The sequence below is a fragment of the Caretta caretta genome, chromosome 8 (genome assembly GCF_965140235.1).
Source record: "Caretta caretta isolate rCarCar2 chromosome 8, rCarCar1.hap1, whole genome shotgun sequence".
NCBI classification, from domain to species: domain Eukaryota; kingdom Metazoa; phylum Chordata; order Testudines; family Cheloniidae; genus Caretta; species Caretta caretta.
In genome coordinates, this window is record NC_134213.1 from 87,354,131 (window position 1) to 87,375,502 (window position 21,372).

Genomic DNA, 21,372 nt, shown 5'->3' on the forward strand with positions numbered 1-21,372 from the left:
AATGAAACCAAACAGGTCTGTGACAAATGCTTTTCAAAAAGGATTTTTTCTACTTTACTGTTCATTAAGGGATACACTCTGTCCGTGCTGCACATATCTAACTTTAAGTGTTGTAGGAGTTATACATACACACTAAGGAGACAATAGATGCATGAGCCTCTACTACTAAGCACATGTGATGTTCATGCTCAATTGTGATTGTGATGTTGGGAGCCTTTGTGTAGCACAATGTGCAATCTGATTGTGCCCCAGCCCAGGTTCACACGTCATCCAAAGTAAGGTTTAGTGCTAGGTGTAGTTCTCCACGCTGACTACTAGTAAATCTCAGGCCCTCTGCATGCCTGCCCCCTTCCTTGCAAGAGTGCATGGCAAAAAATGGGTAGGAAGTGAGTGGTGAATGGGAGACCATACGGGTTTATGCAAGCACTAAACGACTAATTCTCATCACAAGCCTTAATTTGGCAACTAGGCAATAACTTCAAAGCCATACATCAGCACTGTCATTGATACAGGATCAGGGTCCTGTCCTGTTTGTCACTGTTATGCTTATTTGTGCAATACCACATCTGTCTTGTGCAGTACAGGATAAGAGAGGCACATAGTCGAATTCTGCCTGCCTTCAACCCCATGCACTACCACTGTCAGTGATTAATTTTCAAGACGATTACACAGCAGGGGTCAGTACGGAATTTGGCCTCACTACATGTGATCATAAAAATGGGCACATCATTGCATTTTTCCCAAAATATGATATGCAGTTTTAAAACTGACTTCATTCTCAATTAGTGGAAGTTATTGAACTCTATTTCTACCAGTAATATAATTATTCCTATAGAATATAATTGAAATAGCCAATGCAGCCTAAAAAAGTACACATTCCTCGAACCCCTCCTCAAAATAACTGACATCACCAGAATATTTGATGGTGTTGGTTACTGGAAAGTTTTGTCTCTTATTTAGCAAGACCTGCACAATTCATCATGCAATTGTAAAACTCATGGCAATAAAAACTTTACAGCACCCCTCATCCTTACTCACTTCTTAAGTTCAGCCTACCGAGGGGCCAGTCCTATAAAACTGTCATTGATATATTTTTTGTTTTACTATTTGAATGCTTGATGCTGGTTGTACCAGCAAGTTCTGACTGTCTCCAGCTACCGCCTTCTAGTCAGGCAGCTATGTGTTGGGATTTCTCAAGGGTCAATCAGGGCTGAACAGTTTTACTGCTCTTATCCACTCTGCTTTAGTGATAAACTTAAAAGTTCATCAATAAGGCCCTAGGTTTTTGTTTGTTTTTTTTCTGGAAATTAATCATATATGTAAGTTTCTTTGAAATCCCATTCACTTATGTACAGAGTAAAAGCTGAACATGTATTCACATACTTTGCTGAGTAAGGATGTACCTGAATCATGACCTAAGGGAGGGAGGGTATGTCTGTAATTTGAGTCACAAAAGCTACATGCTAGAACTGATGCATATACCAGTGATATAGAATCCCCTTTTTCTTCATATTGTTACTTCATCTAAATGTTAATCATATTCTTTTACAATATATATATTTTAGCAGGGAATAAACTAATTTCATTATTATAACACATGAGCGATTAAAAATTCTTGTGGAATATCACTATTATTTTTATTTTCATTTACTGTAAGGAAAGTATTAGCTATTCAGTTAGTGTTTTTTCTTGTCACAGAAGGAGTCAGAGCAACAGAATGTTTCAGGACAATGAGCAATGTCTAGGACTATCGACTTCTAAAAGCTCAGACTTTAATAAACTCAGAGAACTAATAGCTAAGGTCCCATTGGAAGACAATCTAAGGCGAAAATGTGTTCAGGAGAGCTGGCAGTTTCTCAGAGGCAATATTAAAGGCACAACAGCAAACTATCCTGATGCAAACGAAAGATCGGAAGAATAGCAAGAGATCAATATGGCTGCATCAGGAGCTCTTTAATGACCTGAAAATCAAAAAAAAAAAAAAAATCATGGACAAATTGCTAAGGATGAGTATAAAAGAATAGTACAGACATGTAAGGACAAAATCAGAAAGGCTAAGGCACAAACTGAGTTTCACCTAGCAAGCAACGTAAAAGGCAATAAGAAGAGGTTCTATAAAGACAAAGAGAAAGACAAAGGAAAGTGTAGGCCCTCGAGGTAACAAAGAAGGAGAGCTAATGGACAACATCAAGAAAGCTGAAATGTATAATGCTTATACCTAGGGAGGTGGTGGAATCTCCTTTTTTTTTTTAAGGTTTTTAAGGTCAGGCTTGACAAAGTCCTGGCTGGGATGATTTAGCTGGGGATTGGTCCTGCTTTGAGCAGGGGGTTGGACTAGATGACCTCCTGAGGTCCCTTCCAACCCTGATATTCTATGATTCTATGATTTTGCTTCAGTCTTCACTAAAAAGGGTAATTGTAACTAGATGGTTAACACAATTTATAATAATTGCACATATTGCAATAGGTTACCTGCCATTTGGGAGTGACCATTGGGATGTATTTATTTATTGTCAGTTTCCTAACCTGTGGCTATATAAAATTTCAGCAGTTAGTAAGGGAGGGAACACAGCAAAGTGTTACTGAGGGCAGCTGGACTTTCCTAACAGAGAGAAAAAGAGGGATCATCTCTGAGAAAAGTTAATAGGCAGCAGGAAAAGTGCTTGAGAAGGAAAGTGAGTTAAACGAAAAAAAATAGGAAATATTTCTCTAAAAATACTAGCAGGATTTTAACTCCTGGTTTTAACTTCTCAGCATGAGCCTGGTGGAACACCCCAGTTGCTAAAGGTTTTTTGTTTTTACTCTTGACCGAAGCGGTAGCAGCATAGAGTATGACCAAACCCCCTGCGATCACAAGCCACCCGGGCCACTTATGAATGTTGGTCTCTGAATGTGCCATTGAGAGGTGTGAGAATCCTGTAAGGTGGTATCTTCAGAGAATCAGAATTATAAGAAAGGCATCCACAGTTGACTTAAATACAAACTGATTTAAAAGGAGAAATATGCAGAAGCAGTTGGTGGTGTTCAGCTGAGGAAGTAGATGTCTGCTTTTTGTGTAACTGAGGGAAGTTAGGTAAGGGGTCTAGGGGTAACAAACAGATATCGTATTTAAACTGTTTTCATTTGGTTGAGTACAACAGAAAAGAAGTTGGGAGTTTGTTTATTGTCATCAATCTGGAACTTGGTCTGGATTCTGACCCCAACTCCAGTCCTTTTACACTGCTGTGATGGCATATATGGTCCTTACAGGGGATGCAACAGGCCCAGGGGAAATCCCTCTGCACAGTAGCAGTTTCAGGCTTATGTAAGCACTATGCTGCCTCACCTTACATGCCTTGGCGTGGGGGTGGGAGTGGGTGAATTAGAGATAGGAGAGGTTATGCTGATAATGTTTCATGCTACGGCAATGCTAAGCTGCAGGACAACCCAAGAAACCCAGATACAGCTTCCAAAAAATAGAGTCATCCTGAAAGCTGCTTTAACTTATGCCAGGAGCTATTTCAGTTTCCCTGGTAGCCCAAAATTGGGGCAGCACAAAGGTGGCATTTGCCGCCAGTCTCAGAGTGCACCTTCTGTGCTGCATCTCTCAGCAGAGACAGTACAGATTCTAGTCCCATGAGGGTTACTAGTTTTCACTACACATATTAGTATGCTTTTCTGTAAAAATGTGGTCCTGATTTTAAATCATGGTAATAGTGCATGTAAATTGAGAACGCCTTTTTATTGCACAGTTGAAAATCTTGTCACTACCAATTAAAGAGAATGGACTGATTCATTCACGCTCTGTTATGGGGAAGAGACAATTGGAGAGAGTGGTTATGGCTGCTGAAATTAAAGGAGAGAAAAGATCTTTTGGTGGCCTTCTGAAGCCAGTTCACAGTGTGCTATGTATTGGTATGGAAAATCATACATTCTGTTCAATCCCATCTAAAATTTTACTCTCCTGTGTGTTTTTATTAGACGCAGGGCTACATCCTTATATTTCTAGCATCCAGGTTTTCTCTTCCCAGACTCCAAATTAATATAAAATTGGATGAGCTCTCTCACATCTCTGGAATACTAATTAATAGTTAATATTTTAATAAATGGAAGCCCAGCGAGATTGTGTTCAAAGTCACACAGGAAGTCAGTGACAGAGTCATTAACAGAACCCAGTCTTCCCAGTCCTGTACTTTAAACACACCATGCTGTCAAACTACAGTGTCTAACTGCCTTTAAGGTCCAAAGATCTGGGACAATATATGGGATTGTGACACAGAGGCTCATTTCTGGTTCACTGCTTTATGTCAGTAGCTCCTCTCAGGCCTGACATGCTCACTATACTTCACACACTGTGTCATGATATTTATATAAAAGGTGACATGTAATATATGGTTTGAAATCTAATAACTCACTGATCATTAATATTCTTATGTGATATATGTAAATATATTTAAACCAGATATGTCGAGGGAGTGAGTAAATTGGTTTGCCCTAGACAAAGGAATGTGCTTTTGCTTCTCTGGTTAGCCCGGTCTTCAGGCAGAGACAGTGAAGGCCCATTTACATTTTAGGTAAACAAAGCTATCAAGCTAACAAGAGGCCGAGGAGACTGTTTCCAGCAGCAAAGAGAAACTTTATGGGGAGGGGGTCTGAACCTCAAGTGATATGCAATTGACTCAACCAATTATATACCGTATAACTGTATTATCAAAGTTTTATCGAGTGAGATGTTGTATGATAGCCTATGATACACTGGTGATTAATATCTTTGTAAAATGTATGTATTAACACTATATGAGGAATTATGGATTGCATTGATATTAAGCTTTCCAGTATGTGTCCAAACTGAGGGAAAACAAGTGTTTCCCAGGGAGGAGGGAATGTCACAGGTGTTTACCTGTCTCCTATGTAAATTAAGTAAAATCAAAACAATGGAATCTCCATTTACATATAGAGGGATGAGAAGCCCCCAGGAAGGGGAAAAAACAGCATGAGGTCACCCTGCCACTTGAAATAAGCTCACTGAACTTTGGAACATATAAGCAGAGCCAGAAAGCCGTTTTAGCATCCATCACTAGAGCGACACAAGGGAACAGAGCTCTTGAAAGCTGAGAAAGCTGGGTCCTTCACCCAAGGCTGGGGGACAGCAGTTGAAATCTCTGTATAGGTGAGAAACCTGCTTAGGAAAAGATATTTCACCTAGGAAGACAAGGGAAGCCAGCACCTTGTACTTCCATAGAAGTTCCTGACTGAGGGAAAGTCAGCCATGGCTGGAAAGAAGATAGACTGGTGAGAGAAATGATCTTGACCAAAGCCTGTACCTTGCCAGATTATTGTTAGACTTTTAGATGCATGTTTTCACTTTTGTTTGCTTGTAATCCTTTCTAATGTTACTCCTCTTACTTGGTATCACTTAAGCTATGCGCTATTTTTAATACATTTGTTTTATTTTTACTATAAACCAACTCAGTGCTCTGTTTCAAAGGAAGGGTGTATTTACCTCAGTTAAGTTAATACACTGTATTGCGCTTTTGTCTCTTTAAAGGCACAATGAACCATATTATTTCTCTGACCTCTCCAGGAGAGGGCTGGACATTGCAGAGCACATGGTTTGGGAGAAATGTAGGGCTGGGAGTGTGTTGGAGTCACCTTGCTGGTTGTAACCGAGGCTGGTGGAAGTCCGAGTAGGGCTGTAGACAGGCTGCTGGGGTCAGAGCTGCTGAATCAGAGCTGTCTAGAACAAAAACACTCAAGGTGTGACCTGCATGCTACACTAGCTCGGAGCATCCCAGGCTGGAAGCTACAGCAGCAAAGCATTGGGTTACAGGGCAGTGACACAACCCCTTGCAGGTCTCGATTGCACCCCCCCCCAAACCCTGTGACAGGGACTCAGTCCAATTGTCATTGAAGTCAATGGAGAGACAGACTCCCAGTGACTTCAGTAATAGCTGGATCATGCCCTTCACTGGCAATAATTCTTGCCAGGTAAAGTGTCCTTCTAAATATTTGTGAATATACTTAGGGCTAATTTCTGCATTAGTCACTGTATAGGCTATTTTAAGGGTCTACAGAAGTGGATACTGCATACGAATGCTTGTTTCCAGACATTTTATTTTGGTACATCATAATTCTACTTCATGTACTTTTAAGGAGATTCACATATTTTTGTTTGTACTTAGTCATGTCCCTATTGGCACATAAAATAGCATTATGAAACTGACCAGCCTATGTAAAGAACTTCCTCATGAACCTTCTGTTTAATATAGATGTTCCTTTTTTTGCAGTACTCGGCTTTCATAAAAGATTATGGCCTCTTAAAATGTCAAGCTTAAAGATGAGTGTTGTTATGAAAAAGAATGGAGGGAGGAGTCATTTCACCTATATATATAACTAGTTTAAAGCAACATCTGGAAAATTGCTTGAAAAACATGAATGGAGTTTTATTTACAAGTTGTATGGGGTTTTTTTTCTGTTTTTAAATATAATTTATATGCATCATAAAATGCTATGAAAATATAAAAAAAGTCTAAGAAGGCGGCAATTGCTTATCTGTTCATGTTTTCCCTTTGTTAAACTATTTCCTGTGCAATTTTGTGGTGTTTAAGGTTGGATTTTCCTGAAAAATTGAGAAATTGGCAATCACTTATCTAGATTAGATTAGATTAGGATGCAACATTTATGTGTATAGTGAATTATGGGAAAAATCAGACTTATTATATAGTTGTGAAAGTGAGTTCTACCTTTAATATGTACAGTCCACATTTTACACTCTTTTGGTTTAATCCTGAATTCCTTAGACAGGTGAAAATCTTAGCAGAGTCTGTGGGCATTGTGTCGTCTTATGCATTTAGGGCCTGCCAGAGTCCTTCTAGTTTTCGATGGGGTTTGTAGAAGTCCCTTAAGGATTAGGTATATTTATAGGTACATACTATCTTTGGTAAGAAATTGAAATATTTTTGAATAATTCCTAGTGCAACATGCAGTGGGCACTTGTTTGTTACTAACACAGGATTATATGTTTGTTGCCTGAGACACACAGCTAAATAAAAGCTGTATATTATATTCTACTTTCAGGGATAACTTCTTTCGTATCCAATTTGAGAAATGTGGTTAACTGTGAGTAGTCCTGTCACAAAAATCAAATGGGAAAGTGTTGATCCATCAGACATGAAAGTGACTTCAAGCATCCTGTAGAAGAAATGAAAAAAAATCTTTAGTGATTTTTCTTTTAAAATTTGCGCTTCAATTTTTTTTCCAGTCGCCCCCACAATTCAGGAACTTAAATCCAGTGGTGGGATGCTAGGAAGTAATGGACTGATAAGATGTGAAAGTGCAGGAGTTCCTGCTCCAGTCTTTGAGTGGTACAAAGGAGAGAGAAAGTAAGTAGCCTGCATGTATTTATTGTATATGTTATACACTGATACCAGTCTAATGCTGTTCTGCACATTATAAGCCTTGTGTTATAAAGAGAGGCATCAGTGGAGTTTGGTGTAGTACTAATGTTCAGTTGATTTACAGTAGAAAAATTATAATGAAGAAACAGAATACTGACAGGGCTTAACTTCTAAGATTGGGTCCATTGATGTGTAAAGAAGCATTTAAAAGATGCAGTCAGTGTATCTTGTGGATAGATTTGGTTATCATGGGCCTGATTTTAGATTATGGGCCTAATATTTGATTCCCAATCCAGTCTCCAAAGTCTTTTCAGTTTTCCAGTGTACTTGTACTCACATGCGAACAGATCAGATGTTTCAGCACATCTGAGGAATACCTGGTATATCTTAATGACACTGCATTGAACATTGGAGTGCTCCCTACTAAACCCAATGCTTGGGTATCAGACATAGAGCAGGAGCCAAGTTGTGTGTACAAATCAAAGTGACTGAAAGAAACAATCCCAGCAGCATGGGAGCCCTGAGAATCCCTCCCCCCGACTCAGAAGGTGAGAAGGAAGGCACTACTGGGACGAGACATCATCACAGCCTCTCTGGAGAATGAGGGATGAAAGCCTCCTCTCTCTCGCAGAAACCAAGTGAAACATTGGAAGAGCCCTCTCCCAGCATTAGGATGAGATGAGAAAAAGCCCAAAATTCCATCCAGCAATGAGAAGGAAAAGATTATGCACTATTGTCAGATACTATGGTAATGGAGGCTATATAAGTGCCTAAGATGGATAGAAAAAAAATCACAAAAAATGGGAAATTTTTACTATCATAACAGTAGTTACAGACAACTTCCGTTTTGAAAAAAAGGCTGTTCAACCAAAAGACTGGGCAGGGGGGAACAAGTTCTGCCATTTGTGGTCTGAGGAACAGATCCTCAACTTGTGTGAATTGCCATCACTCCGCTGAAGTCGGTGGAGCTAGGATGCTCTATGCTAGCTGAGAATCTGGTCCAGGGTTTACTTTCTCTCATCTTGCATGCTGAAAATCAAAGTGTTTTTCATATTTGTTTTTAGTCAGTTTCATTTTTAGATTCTTAATGCTACCTAGTTTGAGTATCCCTCTCCTCCAGGACATCTTTATTTATTTAAAAACAACTGCTTTCATTGAGATATTTTTAATGTGAAAACTGTTTTACAGCTCTTAAGTTTATATAAAAGTTTATTTTTACAAAATTTAAATATTGGGGCAAATTTAAGTGGTCAGTGTCTGTTTAAGGCATATGCCCAAGGGGACAAAGTGAATGTTTACCTTAGCTTTTGGACTTTCCGGACTGTTAAGTGCTTGCTTTCTCAACATTAGCTTTCCATTAATGCTAGGATTTAACACAGAATATTAATGGGCATTCTTCATCAAAAACAATTAGTCAGAACATTTCTGACTGGCCAGCTGCTCTTCTTTAGATTTGTTCCCCTGTAGGAGTATTACCTGCTCCCTTTGCTCCACAACTTCACTGAATGGTCATGAATACTATGTTCAGATGAGTTGCAAAGTGTTTTTTCAATGTGGTGCAACTGAGACTTAGCACTAACAGGTTTCAGAGGAACAGCCGTGTTAGTCTGTGTTCGCAAAAAGAACAGGAGGACTTGTGGCACCTTAGAGACTAACCAATTTATTTGAGCATGAGCTTTCGTGAGCTACAGCTCACTTCATCGGATGCATACCGTGGAAACTGCAGCAGACTTTATATACACACAGAGAATATGAAACAATACCTCCTCCCACCCCACTGTCCTGCTGGTAATAGCTTATCTAAAGTGATCATCAGGTGGGCCATTTCCAGCACAAATCCAGGTTTTCTCACCCTCCACCCCCCCACACAAATTCACTCTCCTGCTGGTGCTAGCCCATCCAAAGTGACAACTCTTTACATAATCAAGTCGGGCTATTTCCTGCATAGATCCAGGTTTTCTCACATCCCCCCCACCCCCATACACACACAAACTCACTCTCCTGCTGGTAATAGCTCATCTAAACTGACCACTCTCCAAGTTTAAATCCAAGTTAAACCAGAACATCTGGGGGGGGGGGTAGGAAAAAACAAGAGGAAACAGGCTACCTTGCATAATGACTTAGCCACTCCCAGTCTCTATTTAAGCCTAAATTAATAGTATCCAATTTGCAAATGAATTCCAATTCAGCAGTTTCTCGCTGGAGTCTGGATTTGAAGTTTTTTTGTTTTAAGATAGCGACCTTCATGTCTGTGATTGCGTGACCAGAGAGATTGAAGTGTTCTCCGACTGGTTTATGAATGTTATAATTCTTGACATCTGATTTGTGTCCATTTATTCTTTTACGTAGAGACTGTCCAGTTTGACCAATATACATGGCATTTGTGTGGGGGGGTGGAGGGTGAGAAAACCTGGATTTGTGCTGGAAATGGCCCACCTGTTGATCACTTTAGATAAGCTATTACCAGCAGGACAGTGGGGTGGGAGGAGGTATTGTTTCATATTCTCTGTGTGTATATATAGTCTGCTGCAGTTTCCACGGTATACATCTGATGAAGTGAGCTGTAGCTCACGAAAGCTCATGCTCAAATAAATTGGTTAGTCTCTAAGGTGCCACAATAACTCCTTTTCTTTTAGCACTAACAGTAGCAGAAGATTATCTTCTTTTGAGGGAACCCCATAAATCCTGCTCCCAAAGGTCCACACTTTGTCTCTCCCCGTTTATTATACCAAAAAACTACCGTTAAGTACAAGAAGGTATTTTGTTTTTTTTACAAGCAATGTTGCAATACTGTTTGCATACTTCATAGAGTCTGGACTCAACTGGAGACTCCTGATTTGATGTCAGTGATATCCATTAAATTCATGGATCTGACTGATTCCCTTATTTTTATGTATGAACTCAAGTTTCATGAGAGCAGTAAGACACAACAGGCAATGCATTTCAGGACAATAAAGTCATTGCCATCTGCCTCTTGCTTCAGTTATTATATCACCTAAGGCTTATTTTAATCACCCAGAAATGCACTACTCTATTGTCTCTTATTGCTTAAGTATTTTTAGTACATGCTTATGTTAAGTCTAATGGTAAATAGTATTTTTATTAAAATGTTGTTTATAGACACCCTGAAGATACTGAACATTTGCAAAGACTCTAGTATTTCTGAACATTGCAGAACCTTCCCATTTTCAAGAAAGTCACTTTTTTTTCTCATACATTGCTGTGTTTCCCAATAATACCCCTGCAAGTGTCATCTCTGGAAGATGAAAAATCTATACAGTACTATGCTGGTAAAGCCAATTCTCTACTCGTAACGGACAACTGAGAAATGTCAATTTTCAAAGGCAGTTCAGGAAAAGATTATGCAGAGCGGTGAGCAGATTATTTATAGGCGTGGCTGAAGTCACTTGCCGGAAATGTTAGGGGCCAATTCACTTCCTTCTGAAGTTAATGGAAACACTTCCATTCCCTATGATCAGAACTGGATTGGACCCTAAATTTAGTGCTGAGTGAATTTAAAAACAAAATTGAGTGTTGAGTGAGTTTGAAAAAGACCCAAGAATATCTGTATCTGAAGTAACTGGCTGTTAAATTTGCAAACTGTTTCATTTACTTGGATCTAAACACAATAAAAAGTTGCCTTTCAAGGCACTAGGCACCCTGGCATCCATTCAAAATACAGTCCATAAAATAAGGGCGGAGGGGAACAGTCACAAACCCCTGCTGCATAAAACAACTAGTCGGGAAAAATTAAAAAGTTGCAAAACAAATTATCAATAAGTCCCTATCAATAAGTTCCTCTCAAACCCCAACCCATCCACCCTTTACACGCGTCTTTTCAGAAAGATGCTTCATGCTCTGAAGGTCAACAAATTCAAGCTAGTTTGGATCAAGGTGAGGAGCAAATCCCAGTATAAAAAGACTTTCACACAAAACATTTCATGGGAAGTTCCATCTTCTGTAGGCTAAGGGATCTCCTCTTCAGTAGGAGGGTGGTGAAGCACTGGAATGCGTTACTTGGGGAGGTGGTGGAATCTCCTTTCTTTGTGGTTTTTAAGGTCAGGCTTGACAAATCCCTGGCTGGGATGATTTAGCTGGAGATTGGCCCTGCTTTGAGCAGGGGGTGGGACTAGATGACCTCCTGAGGTCCCTTCCAACCCTGATATTCTATGATCTCCAGTTCAAGCACCAAATTAATCTCAGCTGTAGCATGTGGGACAAGGAGAAAAGTCAGTTAGTCAGGTCTTAGACCATTTAGAGCTTCATCTGTCAATACCAATACCTTAAACTCCACCTGGAAGCCAGTAGTCAGCCACTGCAGATCTCAGAGCACTGATGAATGTGTATACCATAAAATATGAGATTCCATTTAATATACAGGACAACACATTCTGCAGTAACATTCAACTCATGAATTAATTTAATTGGGCTGGAACCGCCTGGAGAATACAGCTGGATGAAATTTTTCAGACAAAACTTTTTTTTTTTTTTAAGAAAAATGCAGATTGTGGACAGCTGAAATATTTTGCAAATTTGTTGCGAATTTGCTAATTGTTTCAGTTGGGGGAAAAAACAAAAAAAGTTGAAAATGTTTTGTCTCAACATCTTCTAAATGAAATGTTTAGATTTAGATTCAGAACAATTTTGAATTTTTACTTCAATTTTACAAATTTTACTTCAACTTTATTTAATTTTTGTAAGTTAAAAAAATTGATAATGAAATTTAGTGTTTTAGGTTGAACAAAATGTTTCATTTCACCAGAAACAATATTTATTTTACTTTTTCAATTTACAAAAAAATTCAATTTTTTTTCATTTCAGGTTGACCCATATCAAAATATTTTTCTGATTTTTTATTTTGGCCACCTAACTGAAAAATCAGCTATTCACACAGCTCTATTTGATAACGAGTTTTTCATGAGATTTCCTGTATTTGTACTTTAAACCCTGTCTAAAAACCCAGATGACAAAATTGCATAAAAATAGAGATTCAAGGGATTTGTGGAGGATTTATCACTATATTTCAAGATCTCAAAATAAGGATTGGTTTGAGCTGGGCTCTGGAACAGGACAAAGATTTTTTGGCAGGAGAGGTGGAGTGGGATTTTATTTTATCCTACCGATCCACATTGACATATTTTTCACTTTGCCTATAGTACAGGGTTAAACTTTATGAGGGAGGCAGCCCAAAGGTCTTTAATCTAAAAATATTAATTCCATTAAAATTGATAAAGAAAACAAAACATACATTTCAAATAACCTAATAAAGACTAAAATCATTATAATGGTCTAATAGTTTATAGTAACATTAATTGATTCAAATTTGAGACTAAAGATAAATACTCCTTGGGGCTAATACTGATGCATGATCTTCTGTAGTCTGTTTCTAGGTATAATATCTGGAATAAAAGTGAGATCTTATTGTACTGGAAGGCCTCAAGTGCAATATAGAAAAGATACTGCATTCTCTTAAAGTGCAGTTGGTCTCTGAAAAGTGACTTGGTAAAAATGGCTAGAGTTATTTTATTGACTAAGATACATTGTTGTAAGCAAAAATGACAATGAACAGGTCTTGCAAACACCACACAACACTGAGGAGTGAGGATCCTAAAAACAAAGGCAGCAGAATATAAACTTTCATTTCCATGGGAGGTTTCAGAGTAGCAGCTGTGTTAGTCTGTATTCGCAAAAAGAAAAGGAGTACTTGTGGCACCTTAGAGGCTAACCAATTTATTTGAGCATAAGCTTTCGTGAGCTACAGCTCACTTCATCGGATGTATTCCACTGAATGCATCCGATGAAGTGAGCGTAGCTCACGAAAGCTTATGCTCAGATAAATTTGTTAGTCTCTAAGGTGCCACAAGTATTCCTTTTCTATTTCCATGGGAGGCCCTGTGATATAGTAGAGTCCTGGACTGGACCCAGGAGACATGGGTTCTGTTCCTGGCTCTACCTCTGGCCTGCTGGGTGACCTTGTGCAAGTCACTTTGACCTTTCTATGCATAAATTTCCCCATCTTTAAAGTGGATATAATGATAATGACCTTTCCTTGTAAAGCCCTTTAAAAATGAAAAGTGTTATATAAAAGCTAGGTAGTATTATTATTATTTATTTAAAAATAAATGTTTCTAGCCTTATAGTTGCAAAGAAAGCCTTCTAAATTTGCACCATGTTAACCAGTACAGTGCTGTTTTCCTGGTCTGCAGACAGACAGCTTCTGTGCCTTTATTGCTGCTCAAAGCTTTCTCAAACAGTGGCCGAGGGATCAATTTTAGTGTTGCTGTTCAGAAATCTGGAGAAAAGTAGTGAAACTGTCCTTGTCAGTTGCATGTGCTGCTGCTTGAGAAAGTTATGAACCACCGGCAGATACAAGCATTGGAGTTATTCGTTGAAGAGAATGACATGAAAAGGAGGATGAGGGTAGAGTAGGAGGAGACTCTTGAGTGGGAGGACTGTGGCGATAGAGATAGAAAGCTCATGTTCCATTCCTGCAGCTTAAGGGGAATGAAACTTCATATTCCTCAGGGTCCTTTACTTGCTGGATACAAATGATGTAGACCCCAACAGAGCCTAGAGGCAGCACTCTGGTAGGAATCCCAGGTCTCCATCCCTTTCCCAGGAACAGGAGAGCTGGGCTTATAGTCAGTTGGGTATCATCCTAAAATAAATTCACTCTCTCATACAGAAGTTATGGGCTTGATACAGAAATTATTGGTGAAATTCCATGACCCACCCTAAATGGCTCCCAGGGCCTAAAGGGGCACACTCTGCCTCCATTCCCCAATAACAAGAGCAGCTAGTTCCCGCCTCACATCCAAGGGACTGGTACAGTGGGATGAAAGGTGAAAGAGGAACTTGGAAGCACAGAGGAGCATCGAAGGGTAAACAGAGTTAAGAGGTACAGATAGGGGGAAACCACCCTTAGAGGACACGGGAATTGAGGGCAGCTGTGATAGCTGAGGGAGCTGTGATAGACGGAGAGGAATTTGGAGGTGGGAATAGCCTGGGGGATGGGTTGGAGGTCACAGAAATTCAGGGGGGTGGGGAAATGACAGGGACGGGGGAGTTCTGGGGCACAGAAGCTGGAGAAACAGCTGGGAAAAGAGCCTAATAGAAACTAGGTGCCATAGGGAAGCTGAAGGTGGCAGAGGCTGAATACACAGAAATGGGACCCAGTGGACCAAACTGGAGGAAACACAGAGAGGGAGATGAGAACAATGGGAGGCAAGACATTAGAAAGGATGATGGAGCAATAGAGATGAGGAGGAGTAGGAGGAAGCAGAGGTAGGAGGAGGGATGAAGAGTTGATGTGGGAGGAAGCATAAGGAGGATGAGTGAAAGCTGGGGTGGTAGAAACCCAGGAGGACAAAGAGAAAGAGCCGCGGCATTGCAAAGGCTGTGAGCATGGAGAGTGAAGCTAGGAAGCATGAAGTTGGAGGCAGGCAAAGACCAGCATCTACAAGGGCTAGTGGCATGAGGGAGAGAACATGGTGGAAGCAGATAAGAGGGAAGGATGAGGAAGGGAGGAGATACTGAGAGATGGAATGAAGAATGAGGGAGTACAAAATAAGAGGGATTTTGTGAGGAAGGAGAACAGAATAAAGGGAAAGTTTTGACTGTCTTAATAGGTAAACTAAAAGCTCTAACCAAAATATGCTGCTGGCAAAGCCTGGGAAGCACAAAATTCAGTGTGGCCAGAAATCTGGAGAGCTTGAGAGAGGCCAAAGCAGCTCGCATCACCAAAGTCAGTACTTGTAATGCAGGTGGGCTTTGTGTGATAGAAAAGAACTTGTACTGCTTGGAACCTCATAAGGGTAGAGCCTCATAGCTGTGTGTTGGAGGATCTTTCTCTCCTCTGACCCAAACTTTGTGGACCAAAGACTTTCTCTTGTTTGACTTTTTTTTGTTTTTTTTTGGGGGGGGGGGAGATGTTCAGTATTGTCTTCACATCCTTCTGCTGTAGCTGCCATGATCACTGTCATCTATTGGGTTTATATGAAAGCATAAAAGACTTTAATACTTACATTTGGCAGGTCTGACCTCTGGAATGGGCAATGTAAAACCCAGTGAAAGGCCCTTCCCACAAAGCTTTCTATAAGCTTCTTTGCTGATGATCATTAGAGCAGTGAAAATGGTCTTTGCAGCACCAAAGTACTATTTAGTATGTCTTTCAAAATTTCAGTGCTAGATATATGATGCAATGCTGCATGTAAGTTTGGTATTATGTACATGGTACGCTGTTCAACAGCTAAGTGATAAGTTTTTGAGGAGCCCAGAACAGCAAAGCAGGAGCTTCACAGTTTTTCTGTGGGTGGTGGAAGAAAAGAAAGTTATTTCAGAAGGCAAATAGCCATTTACAGTAATATATACTTTTAAAATGAAGGGCCACCACTTTTTTGCCTTTCACAAGTCTGGAGGAAAACATGGATTTTCTTACTATTCTTCTTACCCAAAAAAACAAATTTTCAATCCTCTGTTTTTTCTTCCAGTAAGTTATCTTAGTTTGTTCCTGAAATTGAAGTGTTCACTGGGTAGTACGTAGCCACTGAAATTTGATATATTCTTTTTCAGTGTATGGTTTTGCCAATACACTCAGCCAACGCGTATAAAATTAGTACAGAACTCTTAGTGTGTTGACTTACACTGAGAATATAAAGTACATACTGCAATGAATATCTAATTTATATGCAGGAAAGTATAGTGATTAAATGAAAACTAGAAGCGTTAATGAAATGCAGTAAAATATTCAATAATCAATATGCAGATGTATTATTAATAATGATCATTTGCATTTTGAGGCAGAATATTAAAAGATTGCATCCCTCTCCTGGATTTATGATTCTCTGCTTCCATATATCAAAATTAAAGAGTAACATGTTTATATAAGGCAAAATTCTGCTCTTAATATGAAATATAAGCAATTCTCTGAGTAATCAAGCATAGCTGGTTATTTTCATCATGTAATCTAACTATATTTCTCTTGTGTCTGACTTGGTACAATGCAGCTTATGCATTCTTCCCTACCATGACAAATTATAAAGACTTAGATTTTCCTCTCAGCTTGAGTAAAGTCCCATGGCTGCCCCTCTTCCCCAGATTTTTCTGAGCCATTTAAAAAACCTTGATATTAAATCAGATTTGCTATCTCTTTTAGATATTTATAAGATGCTTATAAAAAGTGCCTGCTTTTTACATAGGATGAATTAGGTATCCCTTATCTTTGGTGAATCTACACAGTGAGAGGGCTCAAAAATTGATGTTCATTTGCCTGGACACACTGTTCCCCTTCTAACTTGGTCAATATCCCTTTCTCCAATGTGGTAGCCATGGTTGTGGAATGACCATAAATCCAAGTAGTTGCTCCTCTAGACACCTGGTTTTTGTTTAGAGAAACAACTACACAACCAGTGAGGGAATCTTGAAAAAGTTCAGTGCAAAAGCTTTCCTGTAAAGCAAAGAGAGATGCAGAGTAATTTTAGGAATAATACTGTTTCCTTTTCCTAATAAAGTCCCTTGTTGGCGTTAGGAGTAAGTAACCCTTTCTGCGCTTCTTTACCATTTTTGCATGACAGGGACTAGATGGAAACATGGGACTCTCCAGCAAAGCCAAAACAAAAAAATGCGGGAGAAGTACGCCTTATTTTGAGCCTTATTTTGTGCCAGATATCCTGGGTCTTATATCGGCTCCTTATAGGGGGCATTTTGCCCTTCATCTCAGGAGCTGGAAACTTCCTCAAACCAGGCGAATCCTCACCTGGAAAGATGCAAACTGCTTTCTGTTTTCTTTGTGCTGCAGGACAAAGGAAAGTAGAGCAGTGCTCAGCACTTCAGAGTTGCTGCTCAGACTGGAGGACCCCTCTCCCTAGGCTTCAGAGCCAAATCTCCAACTTGAGCCACGTCTATGCATCTTATTGTAGTGTGGTAACGTGAGCCCTGCAAGCCAAGGCCATCAACCTGATCTGGGAAGCTCGTTTCCATAGGCTGTGTAGATGGGGGGGGAGGGATAGCTCAGTGGTTTGAGCATTGGCCTGCTAAACCCAGGGTTGTGAGTTCAATCCTTGAGGGGGCCATTTAGGGATCTGGGGCAAAAATTGGGGATTGGTCCTACTTTGAGCAGGGGGTTGGACTAGATGACCTCCTGAGGTCCCTTCCAGCCCTGATATTCTATGAATCTATGAAATGAATCTATGTCAGTGTGACCACACTATGATAATTGGATGACTTTGCTTTATACTTTGTTTGTTAGCACTAATGGCTCAATTTTCAGACTTGGCACTTAAACTTATCACAACACTACTTTACTTGGACACTCAGCTATATGTTTTACACAGTTATGTGCCAATTTGAATATCCAAGTACAGGATTTCACCTTCCTATTAAGGTGCCAAGATTTAAAATCTGGGCTTTCTATCTTACTATTGTAATACTATATGCTCAGTGATATAGGGTAGTGATAGTTAGATGAAAGTGAACATTACATTGAATTATTGTCCTTAGACTATAGAACAAATTGGCAGGAAATAGTACCAACGTAATACTATCCAGTTATTGCTTTGCCAGTGCTCCCCAGCCCCTCTGCCATTGTGTTAGCTTTATACCACTGGATAATTCCCTACTGTTAGCTACTGTGGTTGCAGTCAGGCATCATAAGCAAATAAAGAAAATGCAAACATGATTGATTGAGGCATGTGGTTTACAGAAGATTTTCCTTTTGCCTTCTAGACTGATCAATGGTAAACATGGAATTACTATTAAAAACTATAGTACAAGATCACTTCTCACTGTAACCAATGTAACAGAGGAGCATTTCGGCAACTACACATGTGTCGCTGCCAACAAGCTGGGGGTGACCAATGCCAGCCTGCCTCTCAACCGTAAGTAACATGAATGTATGGCAAAATGTTCATAATTGTTTTTCTACAGTTGTAGATGGAAAAGCATAAGAATTCAGCATGATTGTTTGGGGTTTTTTTCACAGGGAGTGTGAATACCATAACATACATTCCTTAATAACTGCAAATACACAAATCTAACTACTCACTTCCTGAAAATAATACATTGAGCTTTAGAAAGATCCTTATTTGGGGGATGGAGAGAAGCTTTAAGTGAATCCAAAAGTACCACATCTTTGGTGGTGGGGGATTGCTACTACACATGATACTGAGTTTGGTTTCTGTCTCTTTTTCACTATTCTGATGGAGTTGTAACTAGAATCTGTTGTTTTCTGATGCTCTCTCCTTGAGATGTCCAAGAAAGATTCAAAACTTTACATACTGGAGATACAAAAATCCAAGGTCTTATTGCAAGCATGAAATTAGCATGACTGAATAATGCATGCCTAAGATTTTACTGTAAACAAAACAAGAAAACCTTCCAGTCTCTTCGAGGAAGTACCTGAACATGCACAAACCAGGGATTACGCTCATGGAGGTTAACTCTCTCATAACTCTACCCTACAGATTTTATTCTGACACATTTTTCCCAATCTACAGACCAATTCTCATAAATCCCTCAGAAAACCTGCCTGAATTTAAGATTGAATCTTTCTGAAAAGCCAAGAGTGGTTATGATGGACAAAACAGAGTAGCTTGGTGATTAACACCCAATTTCTTTTGCATAGAATGAGTCTCAAATATCCTATTTCAATTATCTTCTACTTTTAGAGTTAAGGCATTTATCTATGGTTGCAGTACTTCTGTAGTTGATCTGATAATCGTGACATCTGTGATAGTGATATATGGAGATATGTATTGTCTATCAGGTGAATTATGTGTGTTAATTTACAGTATTTTAATATAACAGATTTAATGGTGAAAAAGGAATTCAGGAAATGTGAACTATTTGCAAAATTTGGTACATTTTTTATTTTTAAAGAAACCGTGAGTCCAGTGGTTCAGTGGAAATAAATGCTTAAATTCTGAGACTCCTAACTTATAACCTTGAAGTTTCTTAATAGTCCAGTTATTTCCTATCTCTTCCAGGGCTTATATTCAGCTGGAGCCATCCAGAGCAGAGCTCTGGTAAATATTTCCAAACCCATGGGATCCCCAGTGCCTCCTGCTGGGTAGAAGCCCCAGCTCCCTGACCCCAGGGCTAAAGCCCCAAGACTAGGCAACTTCCCAGGTCTAAAGCCACAAGACCTCCCAGCCTACAGCTGAAGCCTGGAGCCCTGAATGGGGGTGCGGGCGGCACAGGGGCTCCAGGAAATAATCCCTTGAGAATTTAAGCCCTGATATCTTACTTGTATTATTTAAAGCAGACAAAAAGAGTCTGAATCATCATAGAGTAGTAGGAAGCCTATTTATATTGCTTCAACGGGGAAAATGTATTTAATGTTTGAGATGTCATTACCCAAATGAGAAAATGGTTACAAATGTTTTTAACCTAAAATACAAGACATAGCACAATACAATACAAGACCCCATCCTCCCAAAACAACATTCCACATGAGAGTTTAGAGTAAATGTAAGTAGTAGAGCTTTCCCTAAATTTCCAAACAAATTGGATAAAATGTGGCATACTTTTATTGAAACAAACATACCTGAATTTAGGGGGAAAGCTCATTTAACTGTATAGCTGTTGTCACTGTGTCTATTAAAGACATATGGCTGAATCCTAACGTGTTTAATCTCTGCTCAGCACAAGTGAGTAGCAAAGATCACTAGAGGCCACCTTTACACACCCAGCTCACTTTCTGGTGAAATTTAGCCTTTGAGTTACTCTAAGTTGCATTGGCTGTTACTAGCAAAAGGGTTGTCCTGCGGGCCAAGGATTACTAGTGCACAGACGCACTCTGGCTATGTTCCTTAAGCCTGGGTTGGTGGGAAGAGGGTGTTGTAAAGTCAACAACAACAGCTCTGTGCCACATGGGGATGTCCACCACATCAAGGAATCTCCAGCTGTTAAACCATCTTTCCACCTGATTAGCACTGCTGGAGCAGCACAAACAAAAGAAGAATCCGGCAAAGATCAGGTCCATAGTGCATTCCATACTGTTTGGATGTATTCAAAATTTGTGCGGGGTCAGAATTTGGGCAGGTGAAAGTCAGAAAAGTGAAAATAGGCAAATAAAAATGTGTTAAAAGTTTTTATGAAATTTGTATCTGTAAAGAAATTCTGCCCCCTTGATAAACTCTAGTTCAGGGAGAAGCCAGAGTCAGTTCAGGGAATGAAACAGTAGCGTATAGTTTCCTTCACTCCCCAGTTTATGTGCAGGAGCAAGTTCAGGTGCTGCAGAAGCCAATTCAGATGGGTGGAGGCGTGATGAGGAAAGAGAGCTGTATCACATCATGTGTGGGAGCCTGTTCTTGGAGATGCAGGGTGGTATGCACCCTTCCTATGCTTTAAAACCAGTTCACTTGAAGTAACAGCTGGTTTGGGAGGCAGCTCAGAGGTTGGCCAAAGTCTGTGTGCCAGCAGCAACAGAATAGAGCTGAGAGCTGGAAAATACTATCCTGGCTCTATTATGATGATAGTAGATACTGGCTGAGCATCTTTGTGAAGCACTCAGAGATGTAAGGATTGAAAGGGATAATAAAATGCAAAGTATTAGTATTGTTGTTAATAGAAATTTTGTGTCATAAAAAATAATGGCAGATCTAAAGTGGAACATAATGACAGAAAATAATGGAACAGGGGTCTGATCCTGCATTCAATGTTGTAGAATATGATAGTCATAGTAGCACTGTGAATGTCACTGAGAGTTTTGAGTGTGCAAGTAATACAGGATGGGGTACTTTATAATATTTTATTGTTTTATATTAGCATTGCGCAAATCAAGTTATGCCTTGTCAGGAGTTAATGAACTGCACGAGAATAAGGAATTCAGGATTTTTGAGATTGTTCCTGTGACATGATTTGCATAGTCCCAGGAAACAGGAAGAGAGATTCTCATGCAAAACTCCTTGAGTAGTGATTCTATTAAGTATTTGGTTCTATGCTCATATGACAGAGAGCATTTTCTCTCTAAAAGATACGGTTTAGTTTGGTGAAAGTC

At 39.6% G+C, this 21,372-nt stretch overlaps 1 protein-coding gene across 3 annotated transcripts in view; it reads left to right on the forward strand.

The window, feature by feature from the left end:
- NEGR1 (neuronal growth regulator 1) overlaps nucleotides 1–21,372 on the forward strand; it is a 626,594-nt gene that overhangs the window by 479,045 nt on the left and 126,177 nt on the right. For all 3 annotated transcript variants that reach the window (XM_075131735.1, XM_075131734.1, XM_048862624.2), the window contains exons 5-6: nucleotides 7,241–7,361; nucleotides 18,099–18,250. In XM_075131735.1, the coding sequence (XP_074987836.1) occupies nucleotides 7,241–7,361; nucleotides 18,099–18,250 (273 nt within the window). The remainder of the gene's footprint in view (nucleotides 1–7,240; nucleotides 7,362–18,098; nucleotides 18,251–21,372) is intronic.